Source organism: Camellia sinensis, chromosome 4 (genome assembly GCF_055761805.1).
Source record: "Camellia sinensis isolate YWXY chromosome 4, ASM5576180v1, whole genome shotgun sequence".
Classification (NCBI taxonomy): Eukaryota; Viridiplantae; Streptophyta; class Magnoliopsida; order Ericales; family Theaceae; genus Camellia; species Camellia sinensis.
The window spans coordinates 96923318-96939865 of NC_138964.1; the positions used below are offsets into that span (position 1 = coordinate 96923318).

Genomic DNA, 16548 nt, shown 5'->3' on the forward strand with positions numbered 1-16548 from the left:
TTTTACCGTGGTTACATCGAGACCTCAAACCTGCCAAACGTTCTATTAGACCAAAACTACGTGAGCAAGATGAGTTATGGTGACCGGTTGGTTCCACTATCTATGGCTCAGAGTGCTCTCTCAATATCAAATCACAGCAGCAGCCGGGATAATTTGTTCCATTCCATTGACCCAGAGTGTGTGAACAAACAGAGAGGATGCTTAGTGTGAAATCAAATATATATATATATATATATATAAACTTAGTGTGGTGAAATCCCAAACCACCACTTCTCATTCTTCATCAGGGATCGCCACGGGACAAGTTTGGGGTGAATTTGTAGTAATCCGCCCCTGCCCCTGCCCCTGCCTCTGTCCCTACCCCGTATAATATTGGAGGTGGGGGAAATCAGGGGTTGGCAGATGCATGGCATGAGACGGGTTAGTTTTGTAAGTTGAAAAATGAAAATATTAATAAAAATTATAAATAATATAGTACATTACAAATAATAATTTATACTTAATGAGAATTCTAAGATATAAGATAAAAAAAAAAAAAAAATTGAGTAAAACTTCATATTATGTATACTATTTTAATGTTTTAATTTTTTTATAATGAAAAAAAATTAAATTATATATATTTAATAAATATAATCGGGCAAGGTTAGGGTGGAACAGGACGAGGAAAGCAAAACCAATCCCTGCCCCACTTCATCATCGGGGTAGAGAAAACCAATGTGAGGTGGGGTGGGGCAGGGTGGGGAACAACCATCCCTCTTCATCATTTTCACCAAAAAAGTGCGTAGGCAACCTCAAATCCTACTAAGTTCAAATGCTCAGCAGGCATTACAACCACTTGGTGACTGAATGCCAAAAAGATAAATAAACAAATAACACTGCCCTCAAGTGTTGCAAAAGCAACAATAGGCTGATTTCACCTCTGAAGGTGTACCTTAAATACATTCCCCTTCCACAATCAAGCCGAATATCCACAGGCAACCAGTGGTAGAAGGAAATAAATATAACTGGAAAAAACAGTATATGCAAAAAAAAAAAATGGCTAAAAGGTCTGACAAAATGGATAATGAAAATGAAATAATTCTTGAAAGCCATTGCTTTGTGCCGTATTTGTCCATCCTTGCAATTTATTAACTGCCTTGCTAGTAAGTAGTAGTTTTAGTCGGGTAGGGGTAGCCAATCCTTCAACCACATAACCTAGGAAGCAACCAAGGTTTATTATGTAATAACTACTCCATCATACAAATAGAATTCACAATAGAGATTCAAAAATTTTGAAGACTCAAGAGTTAGTTTCCATACCTGGCCCATTAAAGCACCAAAAATCATTGAAAAACACCACAATCAAACTGGCCGAAATGTGGCTCGTGTCCAACGCCTAACAGTACAGGTCACAGTAAAGAAGGAATCCATCCAATAGAGAATCAGATTTTAAAAAGCAGCAGCTATGATCATTTTCCACAAATATTAATCTTCAGCTGTATTATTCCTTTTCACAATTGTAAACATAAAAATTACTATATCTAGTCATTATGGTCACTTTTGAATCTATCCTATTGAATCATTGGTTAAACTTCCATGTTTTGTAGTGGAGAAAATTTCATGTGCCTACTTATTTTGTTGTTCTTTTGGGTAATATCCTAATGCAGTACACAATAGAGAAAGAGAAGAAAGAAGAGGGCTACAGCCCTAACATACAGCCACAGGCTTAATACTCTCGATTCATTAATTCAAAACTAACTATTACAATGCAGAAATCTAATACTAATAGGGCTAAAAGCAGGGCGACTCTACATTAAGCTCAGAGGGTTCAACTGAATCCAGTGCACTTTGAAAACTTTTTACTATATATATCAAATTTTACATGCTCAAATTCAATCATAGGCTCAATGAACCCTCTGTTGTCTTCCCTGGACTCTCTCACTGGTACTTAAAACACTATGTTTGGTTCACTAAAATTAAGTGGAATGAATGATGATTCCACCACTATAATGTCCATTCTCATGCTTGGCTTATTAAAAGAAAATGATGAAACATGTATTACAAGTAGAATCATCACTCATCTTGGTAAGAGGATGGTCATTCCATAGGAGATTAGGAAATAGTCATTATGTAGAGAGGTTAAAGAATTCCATTAATTTTCATTCCAGTAAACAAAACACTACAATACTTTAACTAATTCTCTCAATTGCATTTAGGCAATGTTTGATTCACTAGAATGAAAGTGAAATAGAATGAATGATCATTCCTTACATTTTTTATGAAATGACCATTCACGAGTAATGATTTCATTTGCAAAACATTTTTTATCATTTTTTTAGTGAACCAAACGTGAGAATAGGCATTCTAATGGAATTATCATTTCATTCCACTTCTTATTTCATTGAACTAAACACTACCTACGTATCCAAAGAAAATATCATTTAACACATTTGTTTCACAAAATAAAATTAATTGCATAAGTAGATAATTAAAATTGAGACTCGCAATTTTTTTTATACCATGGGACTATTGAATTAGATTATTTGTATTTTATACTATGAAATAATTGTATTATGGATTGCTAAAGTGAGATAAACATTAACTAAGATTTAAAAGATTAATTTTTACCGTTGAGTGAAAGAAGAAAGATAAACCACATAAGGACTAATCAAAGTAAATAAATACTCTCTTTATTCTTTATTTTGTTAACCATTGATAGATTATTCTATTTTCATTCTGTTTATATTAGTTTTTTTTTTGGGTGGACAAGAACTAAGGAAAGAACCTGAGCAAAAATAAAATATAAACATAAACCACCTAAAATAGCTAAAAAGTCACTACCAAAAAGTCAACTCTTCTCTCTACTTTCCTGCACATCTTTTCATAAAAAGCCAAAAGGCCAACTAAAATAGTTAGTTCCCAAAACAACCTTAAATATGGAAAAAGTTGTCAATGAATATTCTTTAGGATTTGCAAAGAATTTGTAGAATTTAAGTTTTAATGTCACCCACTAACAAAATTTTTGGAGTCGCCATTGGCTAAAACCCTAATTTAAAATAGGAAATCAAATCCTAATAGAATAGGAAAATAAATATTAATTAACCTCCTGATCCAAATAAAACTCATAATCAAACTATAACTAAAATAAAATACTAAAATAAATTAGATAATAAATATTAAAGACAAAATTATAAAATTTCCCTGGTGCACACACATTCCGCATTATATCCATTCCGACTTCTAACTTTCAGAAGTCATAGATGCAGTACTGAAAATCATGGATGTTACAAAGTCAAACACATCCCCATCAACCCTAAAATTTATCAACTTCCCAGTGTACACAAAATATTGAAGCCAGCATTTCAACAGGATGAAAAACAACTGAAAAATGGAATGCAAATTAAAATAAAAAAGATTATTTAAAGTTGAACCTACCGAAACATAGTTATGTTCCGAGAACGATTCTGAATTTGTCTGCTGTATGTATCCATATCTACAATGCTGAAGCCAGCACTCATAAACAAGGCTGACAAATATTCTTCTGAAAAGTAAAAAGCACACTGAAATTGCAGAACTGCAGACTGTTAAACACTGGCTACATAAAGTACCTTTTCTTGGTACATTGTTCCTTCAGGGGAACAACAATGACCCAGGGCTATGGAATACTTACAGTACCATCTCCTCGTACATAGAAGTTCTCACTAATCATCTGATTCCTCTTGCGTAACTCTGCCTAAAAATTTGGCCAGCAGATTTACACAACAAGAAACGACGAAGCCCAATTCACCATAACTCAATGAAGAAGTAAAATGAATTAGAGAGAAACAAAAACAGCTAAAAGTGAGAAGTAAAGGGCAACAATGACTATGGGATGTTTTCTAGAATTCATTGGAAAGAACTAACATGCTCCAACAAATATTCCTCATTATATATTTTGAACAATAGGGCTCCGTTTGGATAGATGTGGATTTCAAATCAAGGAATTTGACCTTAATAACTGAAGAACAATAACTCAAATTTAGATACGATAGTTTATTTATGAATTTCAAGATTTTATCATGATGGATTTAAAATAACTATATTAAACTAGTTATATGAAATCATGCTAAGGATTCTCTTTTTAGCAACAAGGATCCTATTAAAATATATATCTTCTATCTCAACTTATCTTCTACCGTTGTTTTTTCATCTATTTAACCTCAAATCCCTTGATTTGAAATCGACATAATGCATAACGTGCACATCTGTTATATTATTTATTTTTAAATGTTAGAATTTCCCATCTTTACCTTCACCTACTCCACTACACACTCCACTTCACCTACCTCTACTCCACTACACACTCCACTTCACCTAACCCACTATCACCTCCACTACACCTACTACCACATTACCTTCACCTACTCCACTACACACTCCACTTCACCTACCTCTACTCCACTACACACTCCACTTCACCTAACCCACTATCACCTCCACTACACCTACTACCACATTTTCTTCTATATATAGATTGTATAGGAATTGTAATTTATGCATCTTGTAATCTATCAATCAAGACATCAATCAATAATACATAAATTTTTACATGGTATCAGAGCAAGGTTAAGAATTTAATATTTTTTCGCTTCACCGGCGGGCGGCAACCTCGCCTTGGCCGCCCGCCGGACCTCAACCTAGTCCGCTAGAATTGTCTACTACATACCTACCTCCTCATCATATCTTCATAACATCTCATTCTCTCTCGGCATCATAGTAGCCGTGATACTGCTCATACTTCTGGACAGCGGAGAGAACATCGTCTTTCTCGATCTTTCCGCCGACGCCGGTGGCGAGATCCAAGGCTCCGGCTTTCGACATCACTCTCCCCAAATAGTCCATAGCAGCTTCTCCACCGGAAAGATACTCCTAACAGCAGCGGAAAAAAGGTGTTTCCCTCAGCCAAACAAGGCTCAATAGCTGTGGTCCTCATCAAAATACGTGTAATTGCTACTCCTGAACTTGGTTTCCCTATCCTTGCTAACAAGCTTCTCAAATGCTTCCGGGCCATGTTCTTCTATGTACTTCTCAGCAGCAGTTAGAATGTCATCTGGCTTACTGAAGATGTCCTTCTTCCTTGGGACATACTAGACGTTAACAGTCTGCTGTGGGTTAAGAAAGAAAGGCCTCAAATAATGCTCATAAACATATGCAGCACCACTGATACTCTTTATGATGGTGGATATTTCAATGCCATTACAACACAGTACCTTGAAATTTATTTTATTTTATTTTCTTATCTCTCTTTCTGACCATTACAACACAGCACCAGCACACTTGTTCCCACCTTTCATCATGGTCTCCACTTTCTTTTTCTTTTTTTTATATTTATTTTAATCCATCTTTTTTGAAAACAAAACCAATATCACTTTTTTTAATTCCTTAATTTATTTTAATAACATGAGTGGCCTCTCTTTTCCACCATCTCCCTCTTTTTTTACACAATATTTTTGTACCACCGCCCACTCCATGATTTCCATATTAATATTATTATTATTATTATTATTATTATTATTATTATTTTCACCAAAAAAAAAAAAAAAAAAAAAAAAAAAAAAAAAAATCATTCCAGTTGATTTTTCTGCCTTACCACACCTACCATTCGAGTTTGCCAAACACACTTATTTTATTCATGTCAGGATCAACCCCGATCATAATTTTACACGAGAAAAAAAAAAAAAAAAAAAAAAAAAAAAAAAAAAACCACCATAACACACCCAACACCCACAGTGGGATTTTTCTTCTCTACTCTGCTGCAGATCTCTTCTTCTTTCCTCCGTCCTGGGCGGCCCTTGACGGTGCTGCCTCCGTGTTTCCTACGCCGCCGAGCACGTTCACTCCTCCATACTCCTCCACTGCAGCATACGGCGGACCTCCAAATCGGAACATCACAGTGGCCTTCCGCTTCAGCTCCTTATTTTCTGCTTTCAGCACACTTATCTCTGCTCGCGCATCCTTATACATGCGTTGGAGCAGAGCCAGCTGGGAATTTAAATGCTGCACCTCATTTGTCCTACTCTGCAGCCGGTTCGACAAATTTGTGACCGCCGTCATGGTTTCCACGCATGACTTCAGAGTATACTGATTAGCCTCAATATCAGTTTGCACCGCCATTTTTTGCTCTACCGACCGCATCGGAAAGTTCAATGGAGCAAAACCAGAGGTGTTTGGTTGAGGTTCACTGGCCACCGCACCAGTTATTTCTCTTGTGGGCTCGTTCAGTTCTGGAAAGAGCGTGAGCAGGTTCTGGGTAGCTGGACGGGAAGAAGAGGCCATGTTTTTGGGTTGCTAAGTGTTTCAGCGAAATAGCAATTTTAGACTGGTAATGTTCGGAAGGGTTGGTGACAGAATGGCAACAAAGTGTTCCACAGTTTCTCTCTCCGCAGAGGCAGAGTTTTTTCAGCGAAGGGTTGGTTTCAGAGGTTTCAGAATGGTATGCCTCAGCCTCAGCCTTCGTCTTGGTTAAATAGCCGAGGCAGCCACGCGTATCGCGCGCCTCTTGCCGCCCGACAAACTGGCACGCCTTTTCATGGCACATCTTTTGACAAAGTGGACACGCCTTTTGATGGCACGCTTTTTGATGGCACGCCTTTTGATGAATTGGGCACGCCTTTTGATGGCACGCCTTTTGACAAAATTGGGCACACCTTTTGAGGGTGCAACTTTTTAAGAGTCCGACAAGACTCTGTAAACTGTCCCGACATTGATTCCGGTTAGTTTTTACAAGTGTCCGACAAGACTCTGTAAACTGTCCCGACATTGATTCCGGTTAGCTCCTTTATGGGTCCGACAAGACTCTGTAAACTGTCCCGACATTGATTCCGGTTAGTTTCTACAAGGGTCCAGCAAGACTCCGTAAACTGTCACAACATTGTCTTCTACAACGGTCCGACATGACCCCATAAACTGTCTTCTACATCGGTCTGACACCACCATACAGTGTCCTCTACAACGTTATGACACCCCATACAGTGTCTTCACCAACGGTCTGACACGACCATACAGTGTCTCCTATCCTTTTTTATTTTTATGTATTTTCTTGTTTTGTTACTCTCTCCAAACTCAAGTTGGTTAGTTTCTCTCCTCCTTGAGTTTGCGGGGGGCTGTTAGAATTTCCCATCTTTACCTTCACCTACTCCACTACACACTCCACTTCACCTACCTCTACTCCACTACACACTCCACTTCACCTAACCCACTATCACCTCCACTACACCTACTACCACATTACCTTCACCTACTCCACTACACACTCCACTTCACCTACCTCTACTCCACTACACACTCCACTTCACCTAACCCACTATCACCTCCACTACACCTACTACCACATTTTCTTCTATATATAGATTGTATAGGAATTGTAATTTATGCATCTTGTAATCTATCAATCAAGACATCAATCAATAATACATAAATTATTACATTAAATTATAGTTTTATTAAGAGTTTTATTTTGATTAGGAGTTTAATTAATATTTGTTTTCTGTTCTATTATGATTCGATTTCCTATTTTAAATTAGGGTTTATAGCCTTTACATATTAGGGCTTTTGCATTGCAAAGTTAACTTTTGAATAATGAGAATTTGCATGTTTTAGGATATGGCCATGTTATAGGGCTGTGGCCATCTTCTTCTCTCCCTCTCTTCTCTCTTTTCTTTTCTTCTAAGGTGTTCTACATCACCACATCTATCCATATGGACCCTAGGAATGATTTGACATCATGATCATTCAACATAGTTTATTTTATTTGCTGGGAACAAAGAACAAAAAAATAAACTAAAACTAATAACATGCACAACACACAGAATGTTGTTGATTTAGAGTGCAATTGCAAAGTGCAGCTAAAAAGTGCCAAGAGAGTTAATTTCATGGAGGGGGAAAAGAAGAAACACTAAATTTTTCTTATTTTTTGATAAAGTAAATAAATATTATAAACTAAAAGTTCTTTTTTTCTTCCTTTTTTTGGATTGATAATAGAATGTGCTAAAGGAACCAAGGGTACAAACTTTGTACACACATATACAATGAGAAAGGGTTACTACAAATGCTACAATAACCACTAAGCGTGAAAGTCAATATCGTTTAATTTAAGAATAATCTCAAATAATTTTCAGCTCTCAAATAGAGTGGCTCTAGGGCGATATTCAATTCGATTTAATTGGCATGACAGGCCATAACCATGAAGTTAGTTGTCAAATCAAACTCCCCAGCAGTGAAAAAATAGTGTATATATAAATATTTTAAGTGGTGGAATCAGAAGACTTACTTGAGCATAATCTCCTATTGCGTAATCCCGTAAAAGAATATAACCATTTGGCTGCAAATTGATATAACCATAATATGTCATTATAGAAAAACAGTGCAAACACATGAATAAGATGAAAAAGGTAGCTATCTCAACCAATACAATGTTTTTTTTTTTTGGTGGTAAATCCCAACCAATACAATGTTGGAGCTACCTTTAATACTTTCTTTATGTTCTTCAATATTAAGGGCATCTTCTTTGGACAAACTGCAGACAACATAAAAATCTGCTTAAAATGTAAGGTGTTTTTATATAAGCAGTGGTGGTGTAATTTATAAAACCAGAAAAAAACATGAACACCACATGACTAAAAATAACAACTATACACAAACAAGAATATTTTCTCTCTAACTTATTTCCCACATTCTATTCTTTTCTTTTCTTTTTTGGGGGTAAGTAATTACTTATTTCCCACTCTTACCAAGGTAACGACATCAATAGAAGAAGGCATCATTTTGTCACAGAGATCATCATTTGCAACATCACAAACAAATGCATTTACTTGGTCTACATTGAAATCCACATGTGACTGCAATCAATGTAACAACCAAAGTTAATTAAATCCAGCCAGTCCATTCTATATCAGAAGAAAAAACATTAGAAAATCACTACATAAATTGAAAAATAAAAACGAGCATGCACAAGAATTTTCTAAACGCGATCTTGGGATTTTCTTATAATTAGAATACTGATTCACCAGTTTCTTTAAAATGAATAAAGGAATGCTGGCAACAGCCAGAACTGTGACTCAAAACAGTTAATGAGAGAAAGTTTTAGAATTATAGATACTGTGGCAAATCAATAGTGATTTAAGCTGAATTGGAAACGTCAAGAAGAGAGGAACCAGGTAGACAAAGGACTCATTGAGAACATAATAATTATTAAGAAATGTTGAAATTGATGTATAGAAAAATAGAGAATTGTATTATTGATTGATTTATATTGATATCTATTACAATGATTCATGATTCCTATATATAGAAGAGGGTGAGTGTGTAGTAGGTAAGGAGTAGGTGAAGTGGAGGTGGTAGTGGTGTAGTGGGTTAGGTTTAGTGGAGTAGGTTTAAGTGGGTGAAATAGGTGAAGAGTAGGTGGATTTTAACAGCCCCCTGCAAACTCAAGGGGGATAGGAACTAACCAACTTGAGTTTGGAGAGAGTAACAAAACAAGAAAATACAGAAAAATAAAAGAGGATAAGAGACACTGTATGGTCGTGTCAGACCATTGGTGAAGACACTGGATGGTGGTGTCATAACGTTGTAGAGGACACTGTATGGTGGTGTCATAACGTTGTAGAGGACACTGTATGGTGGTGTCATAACGTTGTAGAGGACACTGTATGGAGGTGTCATAACGTTGTAGAGGACACTGTATGGTGGTGTCATAACGGTGTAGAGGACACTGGATGGCGGTGTCAGACCGATGTAGAAGACAGTTTATGGGGTCATGTCGGACCGTTGTAGCAGACAATGTTGTGACAGTTGTTGTGACAGTTTACAGAGTCTTGCTGGACCCTTGTAGAAACTAACCGGAATCAATGTCGGGACAGTTTACAGAGTCTTGTCGGACCCATGAAGGAGCTAACCGGAATCAATGTCGGGACAGTTTACAGAGTCTTATCGGACCCATGAAGGAGCTAACCGGAATCAATGTCGGGACAGTTTACAGAGTCTTGTCGGACCCTTAAAAAGTCGCACCCTCAAAAGGTGTGCCTAATCTTTCAAAAGGCGTGCCCAATCCATAAAAAGGCGTGCCAGATATGATGGCGAGGCACGTGAGTGCCTTGGCTGGCGCGCCCGTTTGTCGTCTGGCGTCAAGTGGCGCGCGATACGCGTGGCTGCCTCGGCTATTTAACCAAGACGGAGGCTGAGGCTGAGGCTGAGGCTGAGGCTGAAGCTGAGACAGAAAAACGGAGAGAAACCTCTGAAAAATTCTTCCTTTGCTGAGAGAGAAACTCTGTAATACGCTGTAACACTCAGTTGCCCAGAAAATGGCTTCGTCGTCCCGCGGTCTGCTCACCCTCTTTCCCGACCTCAACGAGTCAACAAGAGAGAGAACTGGTGCGGTGGCACTGGAACCTCAACCAAGCGCCCCGGAGTTTGCTCCGTTGAACTTTCCGATGCGGTCTGTGGAGCAAAGAATGGCAGTGCAGTCGGACGTGGAAGCCAATCAGTATACATTGAAGTCATGTGTGGAAACCATGACTGCGGTTACAAACTTGTCGAACCGGCTGCAGAGTAGGGCAAATGAGGTGCAGCAGTTAAACTCCCAGCTAGCTCTGCTCCAACGCATGTATAAGGATGCGCGAGCAGAGATAAGTGTGCTAAAGGCGAAAAATAAGGAACTGAAGCGAAAGGCCACCGTTATGTTCCGATTTGGAGGTCCGCCATATGCTGTAGTGGAGGAGCAAGGTGGAGTGATCGTGCCCAGTGGAGTGGGAAACACGGAGGCAACACCGTCAAGGACCACCCAGGACGGAGGCAAGAAGAAGAGACCGGTGGCAGAGTAGAGAAGAAAAAATCCTGCCTGTGGATGTGGTTGTTTTGTTGTTGTTGTTGTTGTTGTTTTTTTTGTTTTTTTTTTTTTGGTGTAAAATTGTGATCGGGGTTGATCCCCTGATATGAATAAAATGACAAGGTTGTGGAATGTTGTTGGTGTTATGTTGTGTTGTTGTTTTGTTTAATAATAAAAATAAAATAAAATAAAACAATGGATAAAGAAAATAGATAAAAATATTTGTGGATGGGTGATAAGAAAAACATCGGTGTGATTTTTTTATTTTTTATTGTTTATTTATTTATTTATTTATTTTTTATTTTTTTTATTTTTATTTTTTTTGTGGAATATAAAAAATAATAATAATAAGATAATGAAAAATGGGTGATGCTCACTAACAATGGTAGGGATTGGAGAAATATATTATAATAAAAATATATATATATATATATATTAAAATAAAAGAAAAGGGTGAAATAACGTGGGTGGAATAAATTAAGAGAAAGGAGGGATATGATTAAAGTGGGTTTGAAAGTGTGAAAAGATGAGAGAGAGAGTGGGGTACATGATGAAGAGAGAGGGATGTCATGTGTGTGTATGGGGCAGTGTGTTGAGTGTGTGCCCATGTGCATAGGTCTGCCGACGAGATGGAGGTGGAAGAAGCCATGTGATTCTCTTGATGTAGGAGCTTTTGATGGAGCAGAAACAGTTGATTTTCCTGTGGCACTCCAAACAGGGCCCAAAGGATAGTGACTCTTCACATAATCCCTCAAACCTGGTACGTAGAGTTCAGCCATTTGCCAACTTTCTTCCACATGTGCAATAGGCATGCTCATACCTGTGGTCACTGGTTTCCCTGAATTAATTTCTTGAAAAACAGCAGCCATTCCTTCCTTTGGGCGTGATGATGAAGAATGAGGAGATTCTGAACTAAAGAGTGATGCTGTGTACCTGCCTTTGCCAGCTAGCCTTCATGTGCAGTGGGCAGTCTTGGCTGCTCAGAAGAGGAAGCATTTGCTGATGGAGAAACCGACGGGTCTTGATGTGGAGGAGCTTGATCAGATATTGGAATTTGTGGCAGCGGATGGAATTTGTGGCAGCGGAGTGAAGGTATGTGTAGAAAATTCTAGCGGACTAGGTTGAGGTCCGGCGGGCAGCCAAGGCGAGGTTGCCGCCCGCCGGTGAAGCGGGAAATACTAAGGTCTTAACCTTGCTCTGATACCATGTTGAAATTGATGTATAGAAAAATAGAGAATTGTATTATTGATTGATTTATATTGATATCTATTACAATGATTCATGATTCCTATATATAGAAGATGGTGAGTGTGTAGTAGGTAAGGAGTAGGTGAAGTGGAGGTGGTAGTGGTGTAGTGGGTTAGGTTTAGTGGAGTAGGTTTAAGTGGGTGAAGTAGGTGGAGAGTAGGTGGATTTTAACAAGAAACAGTTGTAATCCATGTAAATAAATAAATAAACACAATGCTGTCAGAATGAGCAGTGGTTGTTTACTGCATACTAATCTGCATAACCATGAGTTAATTCACAAGCATCATCACAAAAATCTCTAGTTAAAAACAATGCACAAAGTAAGCCACATGCACATATATCTAATGGAGAAAAACAGGGATAATCTGTACTTTCTTTCCCACACACAAGGACACAAGTTTACATATTAAAAGTGAAACCAAGAAGAGTCAAAATTGAGCTGTTTCTAGATTTCCAGAGAAAAATATTAAAGAATAGAGAGAGAGTTACAAGCCTTAACAAGTGCGATTGCATGGGACGAGAAGTCACAAGCATGAACAAAAAGTTTAGGACATGTAGCAATCAGTGGGAAAATAGTGTTGCCAGCTCCACAACCAACCTGTCACAATTAAATGTCATATTATTTTTACAATGTTAATAACAATTGATCCAACAATTAATTTAGAAAAGCAATGGAATTGTAATCACAAGATTTAATCGAAAAATTCATCAACTTGTATAAGTGAATCCATATATTGCTCAATGCAGCAGATCTTAATCCCAATCACTTAGGTTGGTTAATGGATTAGTTTCTCCAACTGGCTTTAACCAAAGCCATCAACAATGTCTATAGTAATTATGTCCTTTGTCAAAGATCTCTTACTCTTGTTTCATTACTCTTAAGAAAATTTTATGCGTATTCACATATCATATATTCTTCTCTTTTAAAACAGGGAGGGTGCTAATGCCACATACCAAATAGCTGAAGCTACGCACATTTAATTTTATGGACAAAATTAACCTTAAACTGCCCCTCAACTTCCATTCAGTTTTGTTCCCTTTCTCTCTCTGAACCACTCTCGATTCTCCTTTCTCCTCAGTGCTCTCACTCTCTCTCTCTTTTGAAAATCAGACTGGTTCTCTCACTTTCTAAAATGGACATTGGTTTATATTTGGTCCCGATTCCTACAATTGCAGATCAATGAGACGGCTTCATGGAGAAATTGTCTCACCCAGTTCAACAATCTCAAAAACACTTGGTCAGCTTCCTATCATTCTCCGGTTAGAAATCAATCCCTAACGCATCTAAGACCTTCTCAAAGCTCCATCCGGCCCATCGTTCCACAACAGAGGCACTCCAAAATCAACCGATCTCGGGTAACTGCCAGTCACAATGTCGAACCAACAGCAAAAGATTCAGTTCTCTCTCATTGAGGCATAAGAGGTGCTTTTCTTAGAAAGAGTGGGCCCAAATGGGATGGTGTAGAAACAGGGGTGTTCTTGCCTCATCAGATTAGTAACCCAACAGAGACCCACAAGATGCAAAGTACATCTTTATCAAATAATATGAGAATATCCGTATGTGTATGTGAAGACTTTGATGTGGCTTGCAATTTTTATCTTCTTATTTTATTGTGTTAATGCCATCAATGATAAGTTTTAGGTTTTTTAAAGTGGGTATTTGTATCACGCCTGACACGTGGCAAGCCCTACGGGAGCCACATCATCAATTACCCGCCTGCGTGACAGACTGACAAGGCACCACACAAGCGTATCACGCCCAATACATGGTGAGCCCTACGGGCACCACATCACCAATACCCCGCCCTGCCTGCGTGGTAGACCAAAAAGGTACCACGTAAAACCTATTAAGATTGCATACTTAGCCTATGCGGAAGTATGCCCATAAGCCCGAGTATAAAGAGCCCTATAACAGGCGGCCCCCTCAGGTCCATGGTCCTTCATACCTCGCTCACTCCCAGCCCAATAGTAATATAGTCAGGTCCTCGGCTTACTTGCATGCATTGGACTGTTAAGGATGAGCCCTCAACTCTGCCAAACATTGAGATAGGCCCTTGGCCCACTCATCCATTTAGTTGCCTAGGTCGGGAGTAGGACCCAGGCATCACTGCTTGGGACCACTAGAGGATCATGGATTGGAGGCTAAGGCCAAGGAAATGTCAACGTCTTTCTTGGTAGGAAGACAACTCTACCTTGATCAAGCTTCGAAGAGGAGATTGGGACCTTACACTCACAACTTGATGTGTACATGATATGTTACTCTTCCGTTTGCCACCAAACCACAGACAGTAGTAGGGCTTATATCAGCTTTTGATAGAGTTAGGAAGAACGAGCCACTTGCCCAATAGGTCACTTGGGCTCCAATACTCTAGGAACCTATATAACATATCATGTATGCAATAGGTAGACTCACTTCTACACTTGCACAATCATACCTATTCACTTATACAAGAGTGTTCAAGGTCTTTCCCTCCCTCTCCCTCTCCCAGCTTGCCTTGGCCTTCTCATCTTCACCTCAGGTGATCTTAAGACATTGAAATGGCCGCCATCTTCCCAGAGGTCAAAGACTAACTACCTCTACTTAGAATCTCTGTTTCACCTGTTCCTTTGGCTAGACTGTTGTTTGTTGACTCACCATTGATTTTTTGAGCAAACACCCATATCTATGGCATTAGTAAGATGTTGATTTCAATTTTTTATTTTTTTCCCAAATGTTTGCTATGATGTATGGATTATAGAATCCTGATCAGAGTCAAAGAGAGTATAATGTTAGTTTTAGTGCGAGAAAGGGATCAATCTAAGGCTTTGTTTGGATCATGGATTTAGGATCAGTTCAAATCTCTACCCAAATCCATTGTGCCTAAGGAGGTAATTTTTGTCTCTCTGGTGAAATGAGCGTGGCTCCAGCTATCTACAATGTGGCATTAGCGCCAACCTTTAAAAAGGGCTTACTAATTGACTGAAGAACAAATTTGTATATAATGATGATGAGCAAACACATGGGCCTGTCCAGCCTGCCATAACTACCAAAGTAACCAAGACATAATACAAACAGGAACTGCTAATCTAGTAATAGTTTATACAATTGATTAAGCCTATTGGCACAATTCATATAATCAAAATTTATCAAATGCCCGGAAATTAATGAAGAGAACTGCCCTCATCCCAACTCAGCACCACAATAAATATTCTTTGATGGCACTCTTAATAATGAAATTAATACAATTCAAACATCACCATTTGTCACACTGCTTGATATTGTGATTATTAGGATTTGCCCAGATTATATTACAAGGGAAAAAAAATGAGAATAAATGATTTACAAGTTGATGGAGCAATTAATTAGTAGTGGGGAGAGTTAGCAACAAACCTCTAAAATGACCTTCCCATATGGGGATACAGTATTATCACCGTAGAAGTATTGTCCCCAGTCCTTTACCAAGTAATGCCGGTCCTTGAAGAACTTCAATGAACCATGAATTTACAAAACAATCACATATAAGTATATATAAGGAACACATGACATGAGAATGAGTAATTGAAGCATGAGTTAGTGGAATTTATGTGAGAATGAAAATTGAAGGGACCTTGTTTTGATGGCGCTTGTAGAACTTGTCCCAGTACTTGCTGGTGTGGTACCCTAGAGGTGGAGAGCAATGTTGGCGGCGAAGGGTGTTTATACACCCCACAATTGATGATGATGATGAGATCGATATGGCGGGAACAAGCGGTCCTCCTCTCATCTCTCTCGCTTCTACCCCTTATCTCACCTCACCCACAATAAAATAAATAAATTTGATTAAAAACTTAAGCGCTCCGTTTCGTTTGGTATTTAAAAAAAAAAAAAGAGAGAGATTAAAATTTAAAATTTTATTTGGTTATATATTTTGAAAATATTTTTTAATTTTTTTGATTTAGAGTAATGTTTTGAAAATGAACTAGTGATTAAACCGGAAGGATGACTGGGTAGACGGGTCACTAGTTTAACTGCAGGTAAATCAAAATTAAACCCTAATATCATAATTATGTTATAAATATATTATAATTTATAAATATAAAAAATATAGATATTAAAATTACAAAAATAATAAATAATAAACAATTGAAAAAATATTTATTTTACGTTTTGTATACATTGATTTTTAATAAAAATAATTAAAATAATATTAAATATATAGCAGTTAGAGGTACTTGTTTTTTATGCATTTGATTCCATATTCAAGCTCTCTCTACCATATATTTTTAAAAGAATCGTCAATTCTTCAAACCAGGTAGTATTGACCCGCAACCAGTTCTTTTGATTTTCACAAATAAAGTTGATTTTGAGCATAGAATGGGTTTAGAGGTTCTGTACATTGGTTTGAAGTTTTGTAATTTGGGATGATTTGTAATTTTTTATAGTTAAATAAATAACAATAATTTAGACTACTAAAAAATACATCACTAATAGTACTAATACA

General features: G+C 37.7%; 1 protein-coding gene across 6 annotated transcripts; it reads right to left on the reverse strand.

The window, feature by feature from the left end:
* Nucleotides 1–839: 839 nt before the first annotated feature.
* Nucleotides 840–16287, reverse strand: LOC114296889 (tRNA N(3)-methylcytidine methyltransferase trm141). Of its 6 annotated transcripts, none has more exons than XR_014366753.1 (10): nt 15676–16287; nt 15459–15551; nt 12582–12686; nt 8748–8855; nt 8481–8552; nt 8288–8338; nt 3650–3712; nt 3415–3520; nt 1300–1375; nt 840–1194 (listed from the first exon to the last, which is right to left on the reverse strand). XR_014366753.1 is itself a non-coding variant. In XM_082925374.1 (10 exons), the coding sequence occupies exons 1-10, from the start codon at nt 15829–15831 to the stop codon at nt 1040–1042; spliced, it is 945 nt and encodes a 314-aa protein (XP_082781500.1). In that variant the 5' UTR covers nt 15832–16287; the 3' UTR covers nt 840–1039. The 6 variants fall into 6 exon arrangements, 5 of the variants coding, with proteins under 5 accessions (XP_082781500.1, XP_082781504.1, XP_082781499.1 ...); XM_082925374.1 differs by having other exon boundaries at nt 3415–3480; XM_082925378.1 differs by having other exon boundaries at nt 3415–3539.
* Between the last annotated feature and the right edge of the window lie 261 nt (nt 16288–16548).